Source organism: Osmia bicornis, chromosome 11, assembly GCF_907164935.1.
Source record: "Osmia bicornis bicornis chromosome 11, iOsmBic2.1, whole genome shotgun sequence".
Taxonomy (NCBI): domain Eukaryota; kingdom Metazoa; phylum Arthropoda; class Insecta; order Hymenoptera; family Megachilidae; genus Osmia; species Osmia bicornis.
The window spans coordinates 1,649,484-1,669,916 of record NC_060226.1 but is presented as its reverse complement, the minus strand read 5'-3'; the positions used below and the strand labels follow the sequence as shown (position 1 = coordinate 1,669,916).

The window sequence follows — 20,433 nt, the reverse complement described above, 5'->3', positions numbered from 1 at the left end:
AAATATAAAGTGGTATGGTGTTAGTTGCGTCAGTACAGGAAAAATTCTATGTATTGTACGAAAGATTTTAATTAATATCTCGGAAACTAATACGAAGCCGAAGATACCACTTTATATTTGGGCTCCCCTCCTCCCTTCCCCTCAAAATTTCATCTTGATCGGCGACCGATCGTATTCGGAACTACAGCCATATTTGGAAACCTGGCTCCGTAATATTAGGATTCTCGTGAAAATAAATTGTCAGCGGATGCCGTGTGAAATTCGACGCGACAACTCGTGTTTCGTAATCTCACGCGCGTAATTTCGTCGCAATTATCGAACAAGCCGGGTAATTAGGCGAGCTATCGCGTGTCGTGGTAACGAGTACTCGAAATTCAACAATGCGCCACGACGAGCTACGCGATACGATTATTCGAGTTCGGGCAACTTCGATATTCGCAGCTAGGAAAACTTTCGCCCTACGGTAGAACGCGAATTGCGAAAGGGGAAACTCGTAAGACGAGTTCTTCTCTTTGCGAATCCCCTTTAATTAATTCGCCGCTGTCTGTTTTGCTGGAAAAATTTCACCGCGACTCGCGGCACGATTCGTTGAAATCTCGAGAGCGGACTATCGACTCGCGAGACTTGCAATTAGATTCGTAAAGGCACGGAACGCTGTTAGTTTCTTCGAAAATATTTATTAGCCTGTCCGAATTGAGAAACTAAAGCTACACTCGATCAAAATTAACGACGTTCTAACGATATGCAAAATTCTCGAGAGAAGATTCGATCGCTGTTTCGAGGGCTAATAATATCAGGCCAGGGTTGTTGCGCCCCCTTATACCATCAGGAGATTTCCCTGCGAACTCGTGCCAGAAACTTTCTGCACCAACTAGCATCGTATAGCCGTTTATTTACGTGTGTTTGTAGCCTCGATTCCCTCCGCCCACCTTTACGAGCCGAGCCCTCTTCAACGATTACCCATCTAATTTCATATCTAAACCACTTCCAATTGTTTACTTTTCCATTTATCGATTCAATTAATAAACCAATTGTACTTATCAACAATCGCCACCGTTACCCACTTATCTTCCTTATCTTTCCCATTTACGCTACGAGTAAATCGACCAATCTCCAATTTATCAACGATAAACTATCGATCCACGAACGTTTTATTTTTTCCTTAGCTCAAGTTCGATTACAAAGTCTAATAAAATGTGGAATAAAAGCACGTACGATTGAAACAACAGCGACGAACAAGACGAGAGACAACGAGGGTTGGTCTGCACAAAGGGATGGGAAGGGAAGGGAAGGGCAGGGTAGGCAGGCAAGAGAAACGAAGGGGTGGTTCGAGAATCGCTGCTGACCTAGAGATGTCACTGGGTTAGCGTGCCCATGGGCCATCTATAACCCTGATAGCTGGTGATACACACTCGGTTTTAGCTTGTCATAGGCTGGCATGCAGCCCTGTGGATATCTACATACGGACGTTTCCCGTTCCACTTGACCGTTCTTCTGCATCCTACATCGGCACGCGAACCTTTAAACCTCTATCCTAATTTTCAACGCTTTCCAATCGACGAGGTACCAACCAAACACATCGTATTCGACCACTCTCTCTACGATACTATATTATCGAATCATTTTCTTTTTTTTCCTTCCAAGAGCATCGACAAGATGGGAAAATTAATTTGATTCGATGGTCGATGAACGAAAAACGAAGACCTACTTTATCCTCGATAAGAACGACGAGCAAGATCGATGGAGAGGGAGCGGCCAAAGACTTCCGCTTTCGCTCGGATATCACCGACGCTTTTCTATCGCTATAAACAAAATATTCCAACAACTATCGCCGATTTAATTCCCCGTAATCTAGCGAAAGGCATCGAGAGGAAATTCATTTTCCACTTACCTATTACCCGTATTATACGCGTATTCGAGCCTCGATACCATGGAACGGTATTAACGCGCTTCGAACGAATTAATGCTCCGAATTCAATTGAAATTTTAAGAACACCCGATGTTGGGAAATCGATAATCCGACGAGTCAAAGGGAAGACGGGATGGTGTAAATTTAATCAACGGAGGGAAAACAAGACCGGACAAAGTCCGAAGAAAAAGAAGAAAAGAGAAAAATAGATGGAAGAACGTGTACCGTTGTCAAGTTTGAAGAGAGGAGAAAAATCGCGTAACGAGTGGGTTGAAGGGTTGACGGATGAAACGAACACACCGAAATTCATTCGTTCCTGCTGAGCGGGAAGTTTTATTAGCGCAAGCTGCATTCTGTGCTCGGTCTGACGTTTTCTCCCGTTTTCTCCCGCTTTAATCCCTCGTCTCGATTTACAGCCGCACAGAATGGAAACGGTGTCGCGCGTTAGCCCGTGAATGCTCCGGCTACGCGGAACGGATATGAATTTGTCAGCGAATTTTCGAACGGCACAAGTTCCGCAACGACGCGACACGACGAGCGAACCGAGTAACGTGACGTAATGAGAAAGTCGAGTACGATGAAATCGGCGACAAACAGCCGTGGGATTAATTTTCAATTAGACTGGCATGCAAATTTTCCTGTCCCTTCGTGCCATCGATACGCCCGTTTCTCCTTTTACCGGTCATCTTTTCTCTATGTACATCGAATTTGCTTTCGGACAAAAGTTTCGATCGAGTTTCCTCGAAATTCGACTGTGACGATCGAATATTCGAACGGAAAGAAAATCCCTGGTCTGCTGGTTTATTTATAAAGCGACGAGACGAGAAACAGACGTTTCGGGGTAGCGTTTAGAAACTGAATTGCATATTTAAAGTTTACCAGCTATTTCCAGCCAAGGGACGTTCGCGGATCGAACGTCTTTTTTCTGTTTCCGCTCGAATGTATTTCGCTGATTGCAACGAACGAACAAAGGGACATTCCGGGAACAATGGTTTACCAGAGCGGGGGAGGAAAAAAATGCAGGGCAAGCGCAATTTTGTCTTGATTTCCAGCGATTAAACAAAAGCTAAACGATGCAGGAAAAGGATCGCGAGGAAACTTGCCAGTCCAGCATCGAGAACGTTCACGTGTCGAGATAATCGGACGGCCGGAGGCCAGCAGTCCGTTGTTTCCCGGACAATGCCGAGCAAATTTTCGGTTGTTGCATGAATTTGGCAGGAACAATGTATCACGTTCGTCCGGCAACCGGGTGGAACGGCTAGCAGAGCAGAACCGCAACGTATCTGCAGTACAAGCTACATTCATAGCACGACTGCAACTCTGCATCCTCCGTACACTGCGCACATGCACGGTGCTGCGTTCGTCTGCGTAAGGGTAGCAGAGCACGTGCAAATATTCGCTAGCAAACACGCTTGGCTAGCCGAGCGGACGACACACGACACACGCCATCGTTTTATTTGGATAAGTTTCCGAATGGCCCCACCAAAATTGAGAACTTTGGTTCGGTATATACTCAATTCGCTATAACCTAAATTGATGACCAGAAACCGATTAAAATTGGTTTCAGAGCTGGATGTCTTACCGATTTTGAGATATCGTGGTAAGAAATTTTTGTACAACTTTGGGACTACGCATGCGCTATTCGATACTGCGCATACACAGAACCTAACCAAACTTAACCTAACCTTACCATGATATCTCGAAAACGGTAAGACATCCAGCTCTGAAACGAACTTGTAGTCAATTTAGGTTATATACCGAACCTGAATTTTCAATTTTGGTGGGGCCATTCGGAAACCAAGCCGTTTATTTATCCGCTTATTTTGCTAGCCTCGAATAAAACATTCGAGGCAAGGATATCGAAAGGATCAGGACTGGGACTACCCTGTCTGGTAGCCAAGCCCATTGATCCTTGACCCGGTTACCGCGGCCGAGCCAAATATTAACCTAACCTCTGTAGCCAGGTCCGAGGCCTGTCTTTAGGAAGTCGTTAAAAACGAAAGGTCCCCTCTTCTTAAAACCGCGACACCGTTTCACGGCTCGTTACTGTCGCGACTCGCGCGCCTTACCTTTGGCATATATTCAAATAATAACGAGCCAGCCTGTCTGCGTTCTCTCGTCGACGAAAAGTCTTATCGAGTTTCATCCTCCTCGATGACGAGAAATCATTTCCCCGTGGTCGTCCGCGTAAAAGCAAGGAATCTGCGATCGCGTGGTAAACTTGTGTACCTAGAGGCGTCGAAAAGTCTGCCTTGGAAAGGCACTCGCCTGCTTCGTCTTTAGAATAGACAACTCGAGATTAGTGGCTTTGGATCGATATCTAGAAAAACTCGGTAAATAACTTTGGGTCAAGTGTATCCGGCATCCCCTTTCTCTCTCTCTCACCCCCGTTTTTTCTTTCGAGACCTCGGAAAAAATTGCAACGCATTGATGTATAGAACGCGTAGACGCGCGTTAGAGAACTCCAACACTCGTCCCTCTAAATGGAGTATAAATATTTGCGCGTCGAAAGTATATAGAGCGAAGCTGGATCAACGTCGCGAAGAGTGTCGTCGGTGTTATGTCGCGTCGGAAAGCGGATGCAAATGCAACCGGCGAAGAAACACGCTTGAAAATGTATTTCCGAAGGTTGCCTCCCTTCGCTTCGTTTACCTCCCCGACAACTACGTTTTTCAGAGAATTCGATACGCGACGCATCGACGATGCTGCGATAAACGCGACCCTATTTCCTACCAAACGTGCCAATTTTCGGTTTTATTAGCAGAAAATGGGATATTTGGAGGCGGGGGCGTATAGCAATGGTAGCGTCGACGAGTTTCAACGCTGCCTATTTATGAAAAGCGTCAATCAGAAAAAAGAACATTCAACGGCACACGCGAATGGGAGCCTTTAGACTTTAGAATCTTTTGCTCGTTAACACGTACGGGGGAAACTTTGAAACGGCAAGTTTGAAAGTTCACGCGAGCCGCAGCCAAAGCAAAAGCTGGCAATGGAGAGAAGTGCCAGGCCGAGCCAGACACCGAGACCTCTTTTCTCCTTCGGCCAACTCCTCCTTACCTTACCCTCACTTTTTACCATCTTCCCTGACCTCGAAAACGCCTGCCACAAGTCGAAACCTAGCCGAGCACCATTTCTCCAACGAATTTCCCACGGACCTGAAACCGTTTCAAACGAAGTTTCTTTGTATCTCTCGATGGAAGAAGGCAACTATAAAAGCGGTATCGATGGTTCTCCTTCGAATTACCAGCTACCGGGAGCTCGCGACATCAAAGCGTTTCGTTGGAAAACCAAGAGCCGCTCTTACAGATTGAAAAGCTGTTGGGAACATCGCGACTTGACTCGACTCGACTCGACTCGACTCGGATAAGTCGAGCGTTAATCGTCAGGCTCAAAGGACCCGGTCTCCTCTTCTTCTTCCCCCGAGAGCTTTTCGCTCTCCTCGAAAGCTCTCGGAACCGGTGTTCGCGACGTTAACGTGCCTGAAAAATATTTCTCCCTTCTGTCAGTATTCTGCACAGAAACGTCTAATCGCTCGAAACAATAAAGACAAGAAAGCGCTCCTTCTCTCTACGTCCCTTCGATACCTTCGATCTTTCTCGTCCGACTATGACGAACGTCGCGAACAATCGTACGAATCGTTTCGTTGATAGGTGTACGCGAGTCGAATCGAGACATCCTTTCAGGTGGAACGCTTAGCCTCCTCTCCTGTTCGATGCAGCCTTTCGACGCGAGTTCACGGTAGCAATGCGTCGGAAACTGCTGCAGCCGCAATGCAGCTCCGGTGGAAAGAAAAATCGTTCGTGGCCGGATGCGCTTGTTTCTTTCTCATTTTTTTTTACGTCTCTTCTTTCGCCCGTACAGGACCCATCGAGTCCTATGGACGTACCGAGAAGGCGAGTCGCGAGACGCCTTACCGCCCTGCCATGCCGTTTGCCAATTTCACAGAGACTAGGAGAACCCCGGTTTTATCAATCGATACGGTCGAGGACGCAAAATTCGTTGAAATTTACTTGAATAAAGAAGCGTCCCTTTATCTATCTCGTTTCTTTCTATAGGGTAAAGTCGCGGGGAAGTGGTGAAAACTTTTTACACAGCCAGAAAAGTGGATTAGGTTTCGGAGGCAGTTAAGGAAGTCGCGTGAAGTTTAGGTCATGCATAAAAATCAGACTGCAGGGGGCCTGCGGGAACGACGAAATGCAGATTGACCGGATTAGATAAGAATCTACTGTGAAAGCTGACATAATGAGCGTAACGAGCGGTGGTATAACAAATGGAGGGAAAGCTGCCAGCCCGGCTTCTCGCCTTCACCGTCGTCGCGTCAACGAGCTTTACGTTCTACTTGCTGGCCGACTTTGCGTCTTCATCTTTCACTTGACACTTCTACCTAACGCGTTCACAGGATTCTTTCTTTCCTTTCCTTTCTATTTTTAGCCTCGTTGAAAAATTGATTAACATCGTTATAGATAAAACTAGGGGAACGCGAGGAAATCAGGGAAAAGAAGATTTCCAACTTTAAAACAATAGGCGTTGTACCGTTCGGTGTTTCCGCATTTATTTCCCTTTTGTTCCGGCGATGGAAACGAGTGGGAAGATTAAAAAGAGGCGAACAAACGGGGGGGGGGGGGGGAGGGATGAAACGTTGTGGAAAAGGGAGATTGGCGTGGCCGGACGAGACAACGACACGAGTGGCTGGAAAGTCTGTAAAATCGTGCAATTTAGTCCTCTGGAATGGCGTATCCAGCAACGAGTCTCGTCACGCGATGCGCCAGTCCGATATACGGTATAAACAGTTACGTGTCAGCTGACACAAAGCCCTAGAAAATGGGCCGTAGATAGACGAAGAGGAAGGTTGAGGGTGGTGCTAGTAAGTCGTAAGGGGGATAGGAAAGGATAGATTAACCTGGTTAGATAAGGATCTACGGAGAACACGGCCGTATAATAGGAGCCGGAGGGTTAGCTGCCAGGCGCTACTACCACCACCGCCACCTTTCCTCCCCGAAAGCAAACGCGGGCCCCTCTCGATACCCTACAGCCATTTCTAATTTCCACTCCGTCACCTCCATTCTCTATCCTTATTATATCCCTTAAATTTCCCTATAACGCGATTCATCCGCCAATATTTACAGCGGACGATACATTTCTCTTTCGTCTCGTCTCGTTTCGTTCCGTTCCGTTTTGTTTCACCTCGTTCGCGAGGGCCAATTTCCTCTCTAGCCTCGAAACTTCATGAATATTGCACCGCGTCACGACCTCTCCTTCCCTCTCCGTTGCCGCATTATATTTCACCGTGTTCTTTTTTATCATCGACGGACGCTTTCTTTGCAGGGATCGTACGCTATTACCTTTCAACGATTATTCCTTCAATTTCCCGTTTCATTTTCTGATAGAGGCCTCGTCGCGAGACGAGCAAAGAAACTGGAAACACGAAAATTTTGCAGATTCAGCGCGATAACCTGTGCCACGCGCGAATAAAGGACAACGTGCTTATCGGAGCCGTTCATCTCGACGCTTATCGATATCGAGATGAACTTCTTTTTCAGAGGACGTCGAAGATAGAAAGGTACAATATTCGGCCGGCGAGGTGAACAACGATGGTGGATAACGCGAATCGTCACGCTTCCGAACGACGGACAACCGGCTAACGAATCGTCGTTACCCAGCCTATCTACCTACTTTCCTACGAGAGCAACCATTTCTTCTCCGAGATAAGTTTAACCAAGGAGCAAGTGAAAAGTTGATGAAAATTCATTGAAATCGTTGACAGTTAATTGGCGGGAAAACAGGATTTCGCGGCAACGTGTTAAAAAAGAAAGTAACGGCCGTGACACGGGAAAAAGAAACTCAGCCGCAAAGTTAATTGAGACCCCGAAATTGAAGGTCGTTAACTCGACTCGTTAAAAGGTTAAAAAGCTGTAAAGGAAACGACTCGTTCTCACGGAACAGAGCGTTGAAATTTTGCAGAATTCTTATTCCGCATCTTCGGAAGAATCACGGATAAGCAACGTTGCTGGTGCATCCCGGCATCTGTTGGTTAATCAAGGAACGTTAATAAGCTCTTTATCGCGAATCATAGCTTTCGCGATCGCACGGAATCGTTTGGAAGAATAGCGGCGCTGGGATAATCGTCGAAGAGAAGGAAAGAAAAAAATAATATCGACTCGACCCTGTTTCCCTCGATCCGTCTGAATTTCATCTCACTTTCAGCCGAAGCTCGCGTAGAGCGGATTCCCGATCGACTTGGCCGCGACACAGAGACACCCTTAACGGGCGCATTGATTCGACCGCGAGGAGTGAAAAATAGTCGGACAACGGGAGGAAATGCATAATTGTGGAATCGAGCGTAGTTGGGTCACGGTTCCTATTTTTACTCGGGACCGATTGCGCGAGTTGAAACGAAAGCCAAAGGCCACCTGTGTGTCCGTCCAACGTTTGCTCTTACCCCGTCCTTTTACCGGCTCTCACCTCTCATCTGCTGCTTTCTTTTCACGTTCGGTCGTGGAAAACCAAGGGACGCACACGCACCCACCCAGCCTTTCCTCTTTGCCGAGCTTTCGACGCGACCCTTGATCCGACAAAGCTTCGGCGCGCCAACCCACGGGAAAAAACCAGCTTCCACGCGGCCGTCGAGTACGCGTCAATTTTCCTTTTGTCACGTGTATATAACCTTGTCATTGTGTGTATTTTTTTCTCTTTCTTTCTTTTTTAATACCCTCCACCGACACGAGAGCTTGCCACGCTGGGTGCCGTTCCCCACTCGTCTAAATATGTTACGAATCGCGCGACTCGCTTTCAACCGAAAAAGTTCCAAATTCGAGATTCAATTTTCTCCGTCCTTTCCATCAATCGACGCAACTTTTCTGTACAATAGTTATTTTTATGCCGTGTTTGATCATCAGAACAGTTCTTGCTCGTAAACGCAGACCGACCAGGTGAAAACTTTGGAACACCAGGTGAATTTCGCTTCGCGATAACAATTTCGAAGATGCGAAACTTTTGATCGATAGTGTACACGGGATCACGGTATTTCTGGATGCATATACGGGTTTGCGATGAAAGGGTTAACGAAGCTCTTATCTCGGGGCACAGGTAAACGCGAACCACTCGAAGCCACTCTGCAGATATTGTATCGAGTGTTTACTTTCTTCGGATAGGAACAAATATGTACCTTGTTTTTATTTATTTTTCATTAGACAGGGAGGGAAATACATTTACGTACGCGCCGACCATCCCCTGGTATGGAAGATCAGGAATGCTCACCATCTCCTGTTGAACCCACAAGAAATATGTACCTATCTACATACTCGTTTAAGAAGAATTAAAAGAAATAATCTGAAAATGTGAAAATTAATGTTTGGTCGAGACGAATTCTGGGTGGCACGCGATTCGTTTTCACCGTGGTCGGCTCGTACCATTGATTCGCAAACGCGGCCAAACAATCGCGTAACGGACGCCGAAGGCTCGCGTAATACGCTCGACGATAAAACACATAGACATCCGACGAGTCAAGTGCGATCGATAAATTTTCTATTCGAATCTTTTCAAGGACCCCGTTCTCCAAGGGCTACGCGATTCATCGCTCTCCTCCCTTTCTATGCGCCCTATGTGTGCATCGCGACAGACAGGAAAGCTGTCGTGAACCAAGAGAGAGAAAGAAGAAGAAATGGAAATTTCATAGGGGTCGAGCCCTCCTCCGCTCTATCCAGCCAGCTTAAGCCTATCGAAATTTATTGCCGGACTTGGCAGACCTATCCTGCCATTAATCCGTGCCACCAACCTATATAGTATGTCCGTTCTCGGTGATGTTATCGTCGATCCGGCAGTTCTGTCCTCGTAATTCACGCGGACTAATAGGACTATTGCCGACTAATCTTTGCTCGAAATCGATTCCGTCTCTTTACCAAAAGTTCCCCGATAGCTAATTTTCTGCAACGAATAAGAATGAAAGATAGTCTGTAAGCGGGAAAATCGTTTAGCAAAAGAGTAATGTCCACGAGCATCGCTGGTCGGATGCGCAACGAACGCCAGACGGCCAGAAGGCCAGAAGAGAAACGGAGCGTGCAGATTCTGTCCCCCGAGTAACATCAAAGACCTCTGGTATACCTCTGTTTAATTAGTGGTCGGCGAAGGGAACGCGGACGAGACGCGCTGCAGCAATCCTTTCGATTGCTTTTCTCATCTGGACCGTTTGTACGGGTCGTAGGAAACGTGGCGCAAGGATCGATCTCTTTCGAGCGTTAGCCCTGTTGGAAACAAGTTACCCTCTTACCCGCGGCGAGCGTATTCGCCGAGGTAATAGCCGCTGAAAAACCGTGCCGGCCGGAAGTGACGCAGCTTGCTCCGGAATCTCGGTCAGTCGACCGTCCATCGTGAAAATTTTACAAACAAGACTGTACCATATAGCGAGGAAACACTTACGAATCTCTGGGAGAGCGTGCACCGTCGCCGCTTCTCCTGCACCTGGGTCCAGCTCGACGACGACCACGATGAAACGGCGAATCGCGACGTGTCCAGCTGGAAAATCGCTCGTCTCTCTTCTTCCCTCGTTTTATCCCTCCGTTCAACGTCTCTGCATCGACGTCGACTCGGTGAAATTTACTCGGTGGGCAATGTTAAACACCGAGACGCGGACGATGGACCAAGATCTCTCACCGTGGAACGATCCTCTTTGGTTCTGCGAACGATAATCGTTTTTCAATTTTACGGAACTGCTGATCCTCGGTGACGAGGTCGCAGATTGTTTAGGAACGATCGGTAAAACGAAGACGAAGGCTAAGACGCAACTTGGAAGAACGAAATGAGTAAGTGGAAACAACCGTGCGAAAAACAAGTAGGCCGGTTAACCGTTCAGGCCGCACTGACGAGTCGAGCCGTAGCTAGTAAGGGTGAACTGGCCTGGCATCCCCTCTTGCTTTCACCCCACTCTTACCCTCTCGTTCTCCGCTCAGCCTCCTTCTCTAACACTCACCCTCCTAGTCCTTCCCCTCTTTCACCTTCTGTCTCTTCTTCCCTCTCGCTTTTCTCTTTTCCCTTCCTTTCTTCCTTCTTCTTCTTTTTCTTCTTCAACCGCTAGTCCACGGATAGTCTTCGATTATTTTATCATCGTCACCCTATTCCATCCCCTAGATCCTTTTCCGTACGAACGTTTCAATCTTTCCCGAACTGTCTGCAAAGAATAATTGAAAATTATTAGAAACGTCGAAATGAATTTTTCCGTAGATTTCCTCGCGTCTGCGACGACACCGTTTATTTACGAGTGGCAGGGTGTGTTAGTAGGGCTAATGTGGCAAAGAAATTTACAGGGTTCGTTTCGCGAACCCGCTTCTCCATTTCTCGCCATTTTTCTTCGCTAATCTGGCGAACGGGAGTGCATCGAAGCCCCCGGTTGCTACTTTTTCCCTTACTATCTATGTACTCCCGCAGCCCGCCATCCCGCGATATTCTCGCTGTTTCTTTTCCTTTTCCCATCGCGCCTTATATCCCTTTCGCGACTTACTACCCATCGATATCGTAGTTTATTCGCCGGCTTACAACCTCATCCCGTATCCTTCGTTCTCGTTTGCTCCGATTTCAGCCTTCCAATAACCGAGTATTTACGCCATGACGATCGATACACCCGGCGAATTTCATGGCCAGCGAAAACAGACTTTTCGGATTTATGGAAATTCACGGTTCGCTCGTCGCTGTTTAAACAATTACCGCTGGTCTACGTTTTGTTACTTTACACGGTCCAGGTAGCGGTTTAATTCAATTTCGAAGTCGGAATCGCCGCGCCGGAACGAGCATTCGAACGGACAGCTGCGACGAGTAATTAACTTTCTTCTCGTAACAATTAGCACGATAACTGGTACGCTAGAAACAGTAGAACGTACGTATCAACGAATTCTTCCCTATCTTCGTTCTTTTCTTAATTATTCGACTGTGTTAACCCTATGCGCTACAAGAATTTTCCAATACGATCGACCAGCGGTCTAAGCTATTTTCGTGATGATGGTTGTGAAAATAAAAAAAAAGGGTTAATTATTTACTTTGTATCGATATAAATAGAGGTTGAATAGCTGAATGCATAAAAGCGCCAACGAAGCGCAAAGAATTAAATTCGTAACGTCGCGTCGGTCATCGACGACGACACTCGTTATTACCACTCTCCTCCTACAGAGCTTACAGTGTAAGATAATTACGAGTGTTCGTTAATTGACTTTCACACTGGATGCGATGATAACTCGCCAAACGTGTTCGATAACTCGTTTCCCAGAAAACATCTTAGAATAGACGTGAAATGTCTTCGATCGTTGCGTAATCGATTGATCGTGACTAGTAATAAAATTTTTGCGATTCTTCTTTTGAATTTTACGTTTCGTAGAATTCAAAGGACTCGAGTCCACTGGTAACGCGGACACGATTTATTCAGAGAACAGAGAAGGTACAATACATTCGGTACAATAGAACGGTAATTTAAACACTTGCTACAACTCTACCGGCTGAAAGCTGCCAAAAACAATCCCGGTCTGTTTGTTTTCGCGCAATTAACCACAAGACATACGTTGAAACGCTTTACCGAACGGTTCACCGCAGCTCTAAGGATGCTTAATCGACCGTTACGCGTTTAATAAAGAGCATCAAGTGTTTTAAATCTTATTGCAATTTTTATAACTTTGTAAATATCTCGGCGAACTGTAAATAAACGTTTTTAGCCAGCAGAAATAATGTATTGTCAATCGACAATGTATATTAACGTAGATACATCAAAAGATTTTTCCTTATTTAATAAACGATAAATTGCAGATTCCATTGCGAGTAAAATGGCACCTCGATTAAAAGTTTATTTGGACCTTTTGCGAATCTCCGCGATAAATATTCGATATCAAACATATCAACCACGTTTCTCCAGTCATAATAATGCACGCCTAATTGGGATCAGGGAAATGACGTAATTTTCAAGATTTTTCTTGCCGTTCTAGTAAATATTTACTATGAAGTGAAATATACCATTTTTAAAGTAGTTCTAAGATTTTTTAAAAAGTAAAATGTTAAACAATGCGGAAAATACGCCCTTTTCTTGCGGTAGCCACGATATCTTCCAAACCGATTATTTGAAATCAGAACCAAAGAAGATCGAGTTAGTATATTGTATTGTTAAGGTCTTGAACGAAGGGTTTTGCGAAATTTTGATTTTTACTGAAAAATCCGGTTTTTGAAGTGGTCAAATTTTTTCTTTGCAATAAAAAACAATTTTTTCAACGGAATTAAAAATTCTTCGTTCAGGCCTTTAACAATACAATATACTAACTCAATCTTCTTTGGTTTTGATTTCAAATAAACGGTTTGGAAGATATCGTGGCCACCGCAGGCGATCTCGAGAAAAAGGCGTCCCATTATTTAACATTTTACTTTTAAAAAAATCTTGAAACTACTTTAAAACATGTATTATTTGATGGTATATTTCACTTCATAGTAAATATTTATTAGAACGGCAAAAAGAAATCTTGAAAGTTACCCGATCCCAAAGGCGTAACCCCTTAAACACTATTCATCAACACAAATGCGATGCATGACACACATACTCTAGCATCTCTACTACTATTGCTCGTGTACACTTGTGTGTACACTTGCTGTTCGTGTAGTTATTGGTTATTATCTCGTTAAAGAGTGCAAAAGAGAACGACGTAACTTCGAGTACCTGTTTACTGATTTTTCGTCTCGTTGGTCGGACGATCAAACACGATCAATAAGTTGCTTCAGATAACAGAATCTTACCATTCTGGTGGACGATAGCTGTTCTAGTATATAAGAGACTATTCACGAACGAGAGACAGTGTTCGAAGTAGTATCGTAATTGCGTTTCTCGTTCGAAATCGTGAGTACTTTTCATTTTTCAATTCTTAGAAACTCGACAACTTTCAATAGTTATTCGATCAATCGTGCCACGTGATAGGATCTTTACGGTTCGTTGTTTCAAATTTTTATTTCGCAACATTGTGAAAGATTTTAACGATCGTTTAAACAGTTGCTACAACTCGACTGGTTAAAAGTTGCCAAAAGCAATCTCGGTCTGCCTATTTCCACGCAATTAACCGCGAGACACGTTGTAACGTTTTACGAAATGGTTCGCCGTGATTCTAAGGTCGTTGCTGGGACGTAATAAGAATCACTGATGTTGTAAATCGAAATTTCCAGACAATCGACTGGCATATTGCTTACGGCTCAAAAAAGCGGATTATGAAAATTGTTGGTGAAAAACCATTTAACATACACAGCTTAGAACCTTGGTACAATTCCAATCATATGTCTTTAAATGTTAATAAGTGCTCTGTCATGCGCTTCCATCGAGCTTTATAGCTCTATTCTTACTTCCTCTGATTCTGTCAGAGACCTGGGAGTCACTCATAATGTCCGTTCGTTTAGTGAAAAACCACTGACTTTGGAGTCCAAGTTTAGCCGCAGCAAATATCATAAATCTAATTATTTAATAAAAGCGTTAAAATAATTAATATGATCATCTGATAAAAGCTTTAGAATATTCAATAATTTATTTGAAATTACAAAATACATTAGACGAACGGACACTATGATTGATATTGTACTGGTCATCTAGGATGATTGGATTCCTGAGGCGCTCGTGCTTATATTTCCATAGCACACGCACGTTATTATTATTGTATCACTCTTTTATTCCTTCCTGCTTTGAATATGCCTCCGTCATATGGGCTCCTAGCTTACGCAGGCATGTTGATGTTCTTGAAAGGGCGCAGCACAGATTTTTACGGTTCCTTTCCATTAGGACTGACCATCCAATGGGCAGATTTGATCACAATTAGGACGAAATCATTACTCGGTTCAACATACTGACTCTTGAGCATAGAAGAAGTACTCCTGAGGTTAACCCTTGCCTTGCGTCAGGCCTTGTAGCTTATTTCTACCATGCCGATATACCTCAGGTTTCGGACATGCGGTAAATTCTTACCAATTTTCTTTAGACATCTTTAATGACACTACCGGCACCAAGACTAAACTCAGCATATTATTTCAGTAAAGAACTGAAGCGAGTTCTATATTCGTGTATATTTATGTATATGTATGAATGGGCAAATGCCTGTACAATAAATAATAATAATAACTTGGGAGATCTGTCCCCCGCATGTGCCGAGCGAGATACGCAGCAGATGTTGAACCGATCGGCATGCGATTAGCAAACAATAAATTGGAGATTGAACAGCAACTAGAATTAGCCACGATTGATCGTATTGCGATTTCGGATATGTTTGTGCTGTATCGCGAAACTCCGCGATAAACATTTGTTGTCAAAGTGGGTCGATCGATCGCGTACAGTAGTGTAATCAACAAAATTTATCTATTTCTTTTCATTTTCAGAAAATGTACTTCTCCGTGGTGATACTGGCTATTACGTTGATCTCCTGTCAGGCATTCGTGCCCGACACGATCGACATGGATCGTAAGCATGTTCCAGCTCTTCATCTTCCATCGTGTTGAAATCAAGCTCTAGAATCATAAGCGAACGTTCATTTCTTTTTTTCTCTCTTCAAGTACCCATCGAGATGGAGGTGTATGCCAATGAAAAGGAAAATGGTGGACTGACAGGATTCCTCCAGAGATTCAAGCATACCATGCAAACCGGGGATTCGAAAACCGGCGTCCCGAAGCTCGATCCTTTCACACAAAGTCAAATGAGCATAAACAACAACGAGCTTATCACGTCAGTACGCTTTTGCATTCGAGTAATATCGGTGTGAAAGATAATTAAATTGAATCGTAAATCGACTTACCTTGAATTTCTCGTAAACAGAGTGAAAGGAAAATTGACGAATATCCGCGCAGCTGGTATGTCCAATTATCATGTAAAGAAGGCTGATTTTTCATCGAGCAAACTCACAGCCGACGTCAGTCTTCTGTGGGATCAAATCTCGATCGCCGCTAATTACAGCGTAACAGGAAAAACCGCCAACAATACTTCCTTCTGGGGGAAAGGAGCCGTTGGGTAAGCTTCTCTTTCTGCAATCAGTTTGCTGCAAATTATTTCGTATCAACCCTTTCGCTGCCACACGAATTTTTGAACTTGCACTAATGGGCCAGAAATTTCATATTGAACATTTTATAATGGCAAAGAACTGCGAAATATATTAAAATAACGGTATAATCTTGCCAATAGCACACTTTTCTTAGTGGCGGTCACCATGGCCCAAATGAAAGAGACAAGCGCTGGTCCCATGGGACCACCGTGGCAGCGAAAGGGTTAACGTGGCTGAACTTTGAAAATTAATCGGCAAGTTATTTAAATTCCTGAAACAAAGCGGGATACGAGCATGCAACAGCATCTCTGCATCAGCTGTTGAAACGTGCCATCCTTGGCACAGGGTATACGATTCGAAACGCGATCACAGTCGGTTCTGTAGCTCCCTGGCGTTAGTAAAACAGTGTTACCAAGACCCAGTATCGTCGATTCCTTCCCTAGGTCTCTGTAACGCGATTTCTCATCGATTTATCAATCCGCCCTCAACCCGTACTAGCTTCAGAAATGTACAACGAATTCTTTCATTTTTAGACTCGTCATCAGAGATCTTCAGGTGACGGTGAACACGAAACTGGCCGAAAAGAATGGAAAAATGGCCGTATCGACTCTGTCGTCCCAAGTTCATTTAAAACAATTTGCTGTAAGTATTGTTGGTCATTTTTCGAACGTTACAGACCCGAAATTCGATTGACATGTTTGCTGTTTTCAAATGTACACAGTTCAAAATCACCGGATTATACGATAACGAGGAGAAATCCATGTTGGCAACAATAAAAATAACCAACTCGATGCCCAAATGGATCGAAGATCATCAGAAGGAAGTGTCTCATATCAGTAATCCAAAAATTATCAATATGTTGAACAAGTATCTTCAGCACTTTACACTTAAGGATTTCTTGAATATGGTTAAAAATTAATTGGCAATTAATGAATTAGCTCTTCTAGGCTTCTGTTTCTCGATTGTAACGCGATTTTAAAATAAAGATTTAATTTTCTGCTTTCAACTGTGTACCTAATCGATCTTTAATAAAATAATTTTTCACAAAAAATACAATCGACTTCGAAATGCACTAAAAAATATGAAATAATTTCTACTTCATTTATACAAATACCCAACTGCTATTAATAAAACCCATTTACTCGTTAAATAGTGTACTAAATACATTTCAACCTTTTCGAAGGCGGTGCAAAATTAAAGATACCCGAATATACGATGCTACCAATAACAATTTGATAGGTTGTCGACGCCTGAACTAGGATCTTCCTAGTAGAAGAGAAGTTTTTAATTTTGCTCCGCCTTCAAAAAGGTTGCAACGTATTTAGTATACTATTTAACGAGTAAATAGGTTTTATTAATAGCTGTTACTAATATTTTTTAGTGCATTTCGAAGTCGGTTGTATTTTTTCTTAAAAATTATTTTATTTCACACTTTTTAATGGAACGAGCAGTTCTTATTGGTTAATTAACGATAACAAGTCCCATACATTTTTGCAAGTGGGATCATCGCGAAAATATCTCTGATTAAATGCGAAAGGTTTCATCGCAATCGGTGCATGCCTTGCAGAATATACATATGTATATAGAAACAGTAAATACATCGGTAGAAGTATGTAGTAGTAACAATAGTTTTTCACGAATATCTCGGAAACTAAAACTTCCCATTAATTATGCATAATGAAACAGTTGTTCAGAATCATGCCCCCGACAACATATTAAAAGGTCATTGAAATCGTCCAATCTTGAGATTAAAGCTTCCTGCATTTTGCAATAACAATGAAAAAATGAAAAATTTTTTTTCAATGGGACCAATCGGAAGACATCCTACAAGATGCAAAACGTTTCGTTCCGATTGGTCCATCCATCTCGGAGTCCTCGTTGAACATACACAGAAAAAAAAACATACTAATCGAATTGAGTAACCTCCTCCTTTTCGAAGTCGGTTAAAAAGGAAAAGAAAAAACGGGGTAGATTTCCTTGTCTACGATATCGGTTCGATTGTTTCATTGTCTCGTTGCTATCCTCGATTAATTCACGTAAAATCCTCTTGATCCGGGATGCACTTTTAGCCAACGTAATTAGCCGGAAAATCGATGGGAAACCGATGCACCGAGAAAGATAAATTCAAGGCTCAAGGAAACGGAGCAACGATAAATTTCTTTTCGACCTAGTAAAACTTCTCGTCGCCGGTTGGAAGTTAAGTTTCGTTTAAAATTCCAACGAAAATTTCTGCTATCTATAAATTGTCGATATCTGACTAGAGCAACAAGTGTCAGTTCGATAAACACGTTTCGTATACCGATAAATCTCGGATCTTCAATATCGAATTTCGCTAAGAAAGGTCCGACCTCTTTCTTCGAAGAATTTTCACTCGGTTAGATTTGCCAGTGGTTTAATCGAGTTTGGCAAGTTGAATAAGAAAAAAAAAAAAAATAGAAACGAGGTCAACGCGGGATCGTCTTCTCACGGTTAAACGCGCGATTCGTCCGTTTCGCGACTGCTTCTCCGTACACCGTTCCAGCACAATTTTTCCTAGAAACGAGCTGATGTAATGCGATTAACGTAACGCTACGCTATCACGACGAGGCCGTGTTTTACGTACTCGGATATGTATGCTCCTAATATCGCGTACGAGCACACGCAACATTCTCGACTCTTGGTCCTTTTCTTTGACCATTCGGCTACTATCACTATCACTAATTTCGCCCTTACAGGGCCGGCGCGCGTTTTGGGGCTTTTCTACCCTCTTGTTGCCCAACGAACCCTATCGTCCACGCGCCTATGGATTTTTGAACTCCGCGCATTTTTGAATTTGCTTTGTCTTACATTTTCCGTACTTTTCATTCTATGAGTTTATCATTCCATATTTTTACTTTCTGTACTCCATACTTTTTTTTAGTCCATATGTGTGTGTGCGTGCGTGTATCGTTTTGCCAACAGCACACGGTAACCCATCTTTTGGCGAAACCGTGCCCACTTAGCTTGACTTCGGTGATCTTACGGGTACCGGTATGGCCCAAGTGGCTAAGGCCGTTAACTCCCATTTGGCTACCAATGGATTCTTAACGGGGTTCTAAGATTCATTTTCTAACATTCGTTAAAGGTTGAAGTTCGTTATTTAATTTTTCAAAAGATCCACTGTGAAACTTGAAAAAACTAGTTGGCTGGCAAAGGCTGAAGTGGAGCGTAGAATGAAATGCGAAACTTTGCTCGAGTAGGGCGAAAAGTGTCGTGAAAAGAAATTGTAATGTTTCGAAGGAAACCGGTCGGGTAGTGGAGCGGGAAATAAACAAAGGATGGGAAGGTAAGGCGAGGTGAGACAAGTGGAGGCGAGGTGACACGACGGAACGGACAGCTGACAATTACAGAGGTCCGCTCGGTCGAATAAGCGAAACGGCTACCGTCCGTGGGACACCTGTGAATCTCACGAAAGTAAAAACGATCCAAGCCGTCTAAGGACTAATCTCGTAACAGCGGCTTCTTTTTTCCAACGACGGTACGACCGCTTGACACCCGGTATGTGCAGACCGAGAACGCTTGTAAGTGGCGTGTGTGCCGTGTAATTACGGATTCTCGGTAAAGCGAGGAAAACGGCCAACATACCGCCAGGCGTTTCTCATTTCCGCTGAAACGTCGATATCGTGCCGCGACACAAAGATATACGCGAGGACAAAGGTTCGCGGTCGCTTCTCCAACACGCGTGAAAACGCTTTGCCGCCTTTACCATGACCTGCCTTACTCTATCTACTCGCCCTTTCTCATTATCCTCTTGCGAAAAGGGTAACGATAAACTTCCTACCAATTTCCTCGAAAGTCGCAAATTTTTCGCTACGAAAACCATTTCTTATCTTGCTTATCTTTCTATGTTTTGCCTAATTTATTGCAGTCACACCAGATTTCTGTATGCCGTTTTTGTTTTAAATTATTTTTCTTAAATCCCGTTTATTAACAAATAAATATCTGAACCGTGTTTCTTCCTAAACAGTTCAAAGTTGAACGTTTATGCGGGTACCACCATCTTACGGCTTCGGTTTGATATTTCAAATTACCAGTGTAATTTCACTTCCAAGCGGTACCTATTCGCTTTTCAATTACTCCATTAAAAGTTATGATTCTATCGCGAACCACTGGTTTGTATTTACAATTAAGGGGTATCGTTTGGAACGGGAACGAAATCCACCTTACAACCGGGTTAGAATAAAATAGAGCGGTATCGTGACCCCTCGGAATCGATGTCGACACCAGGCGCACAGCACTTGTACCAGCTTTAATTGTACAAGATTTCAATAAAGCGTGCCGGTCACGCTGGCCATTCTCGGTTCCTTCGATGTCGCTTCTAAGAACGCGTATCGTCGTCTTAATCAGGAAACTCGTACCGCCTCGACGGCTGAATGCGTCTTAACGCCATTAATTAAGGGAAGATTAATTTCGTTACGTACACTGTGATCTCGGAACTCTAATTGATAACACGACTGTTCTGTGAAGCTCGGTTCGAGGGGT

General features: G+C 43.8%; 2 protein-coding genes across 6 annotated transcripts in view; one reads left to right on the top strand and one right to left on the bottom strand.

Moving 5' to 3' along the window:
• Positions 1-20,433, bottom strand: part of LOC114880000 (acetylcholinesterase-like) — a 38,474-nt gene that overhangs the window by 15,924 nt on the left and 2,117 nt on the right. For 3 of the 5 annotated variants that reach the window (XM_029195518.2, XM_029195516.2, XM_046287967.1), the window contains exons 3-4: positions 10,875-11,072; positions 10,325-10,580 (exon numbers count right to left, since the gene is read on the bottom strand). The gene's annotated coding sequence lies outside the window, so the exon portion shown is untranslated. Of the gene's footprint in view, positions 1-10,324; positions 10,753-10,874; positions 11,073-15,690; positions 15,778-20,433 lie in introns of those variants that run through there. The other 2 variants (XM_029195517.2, XM_029195515.2) reach the window with 2 other exon arrangements.
• Positions 13,656-16,939, top strand: LOC114880002. Its single transcript, XM_029195525.2, has 6 exons — positions 13,656-13,763; positions 15,278-15,359; positions 15,452-15,620; positions 15,711-15,902; positions 16,467-16,575; positions 16,655-16,939. The coding sequence occupies exons 2-6, from the start codon at positions 15,281-15,283 to the stop codon at positions 16,850-16,852; spliced, it is 747 nt and encodes a 248-aa protein (XP_029051358.1). The 5' UTR covers positions 13,656-13,763; positions 15,278-15,280; the 3' UTR covers positions 16,853-16,939.

Excerpts from the sequence above, each read along its gene's own strand:
- LOC114880002 (XM_029195525.2), top strand. The coding sequence starts at position 15,281 with ATGTACTTCTCCGTGGTGATACTGGCTATTACGTTGATCTCCTGTCAG. Across the intron at positions 15,621-15,710 it reads AACAACAACGAGCTTATCAC|AGTGAAAGGAAAATTGACGA; the intron begins GTCAGTACGCTT and ends TCTCGTAAACAG. Across the intron at positions 15,903-16,466 it reads TGGGGGAAAGGAGCCGTTGG|ACTCGTCATCAGAGATCTTC; the intron begins GTAAGCTTCTCT and ends TTTCATTTTTAG.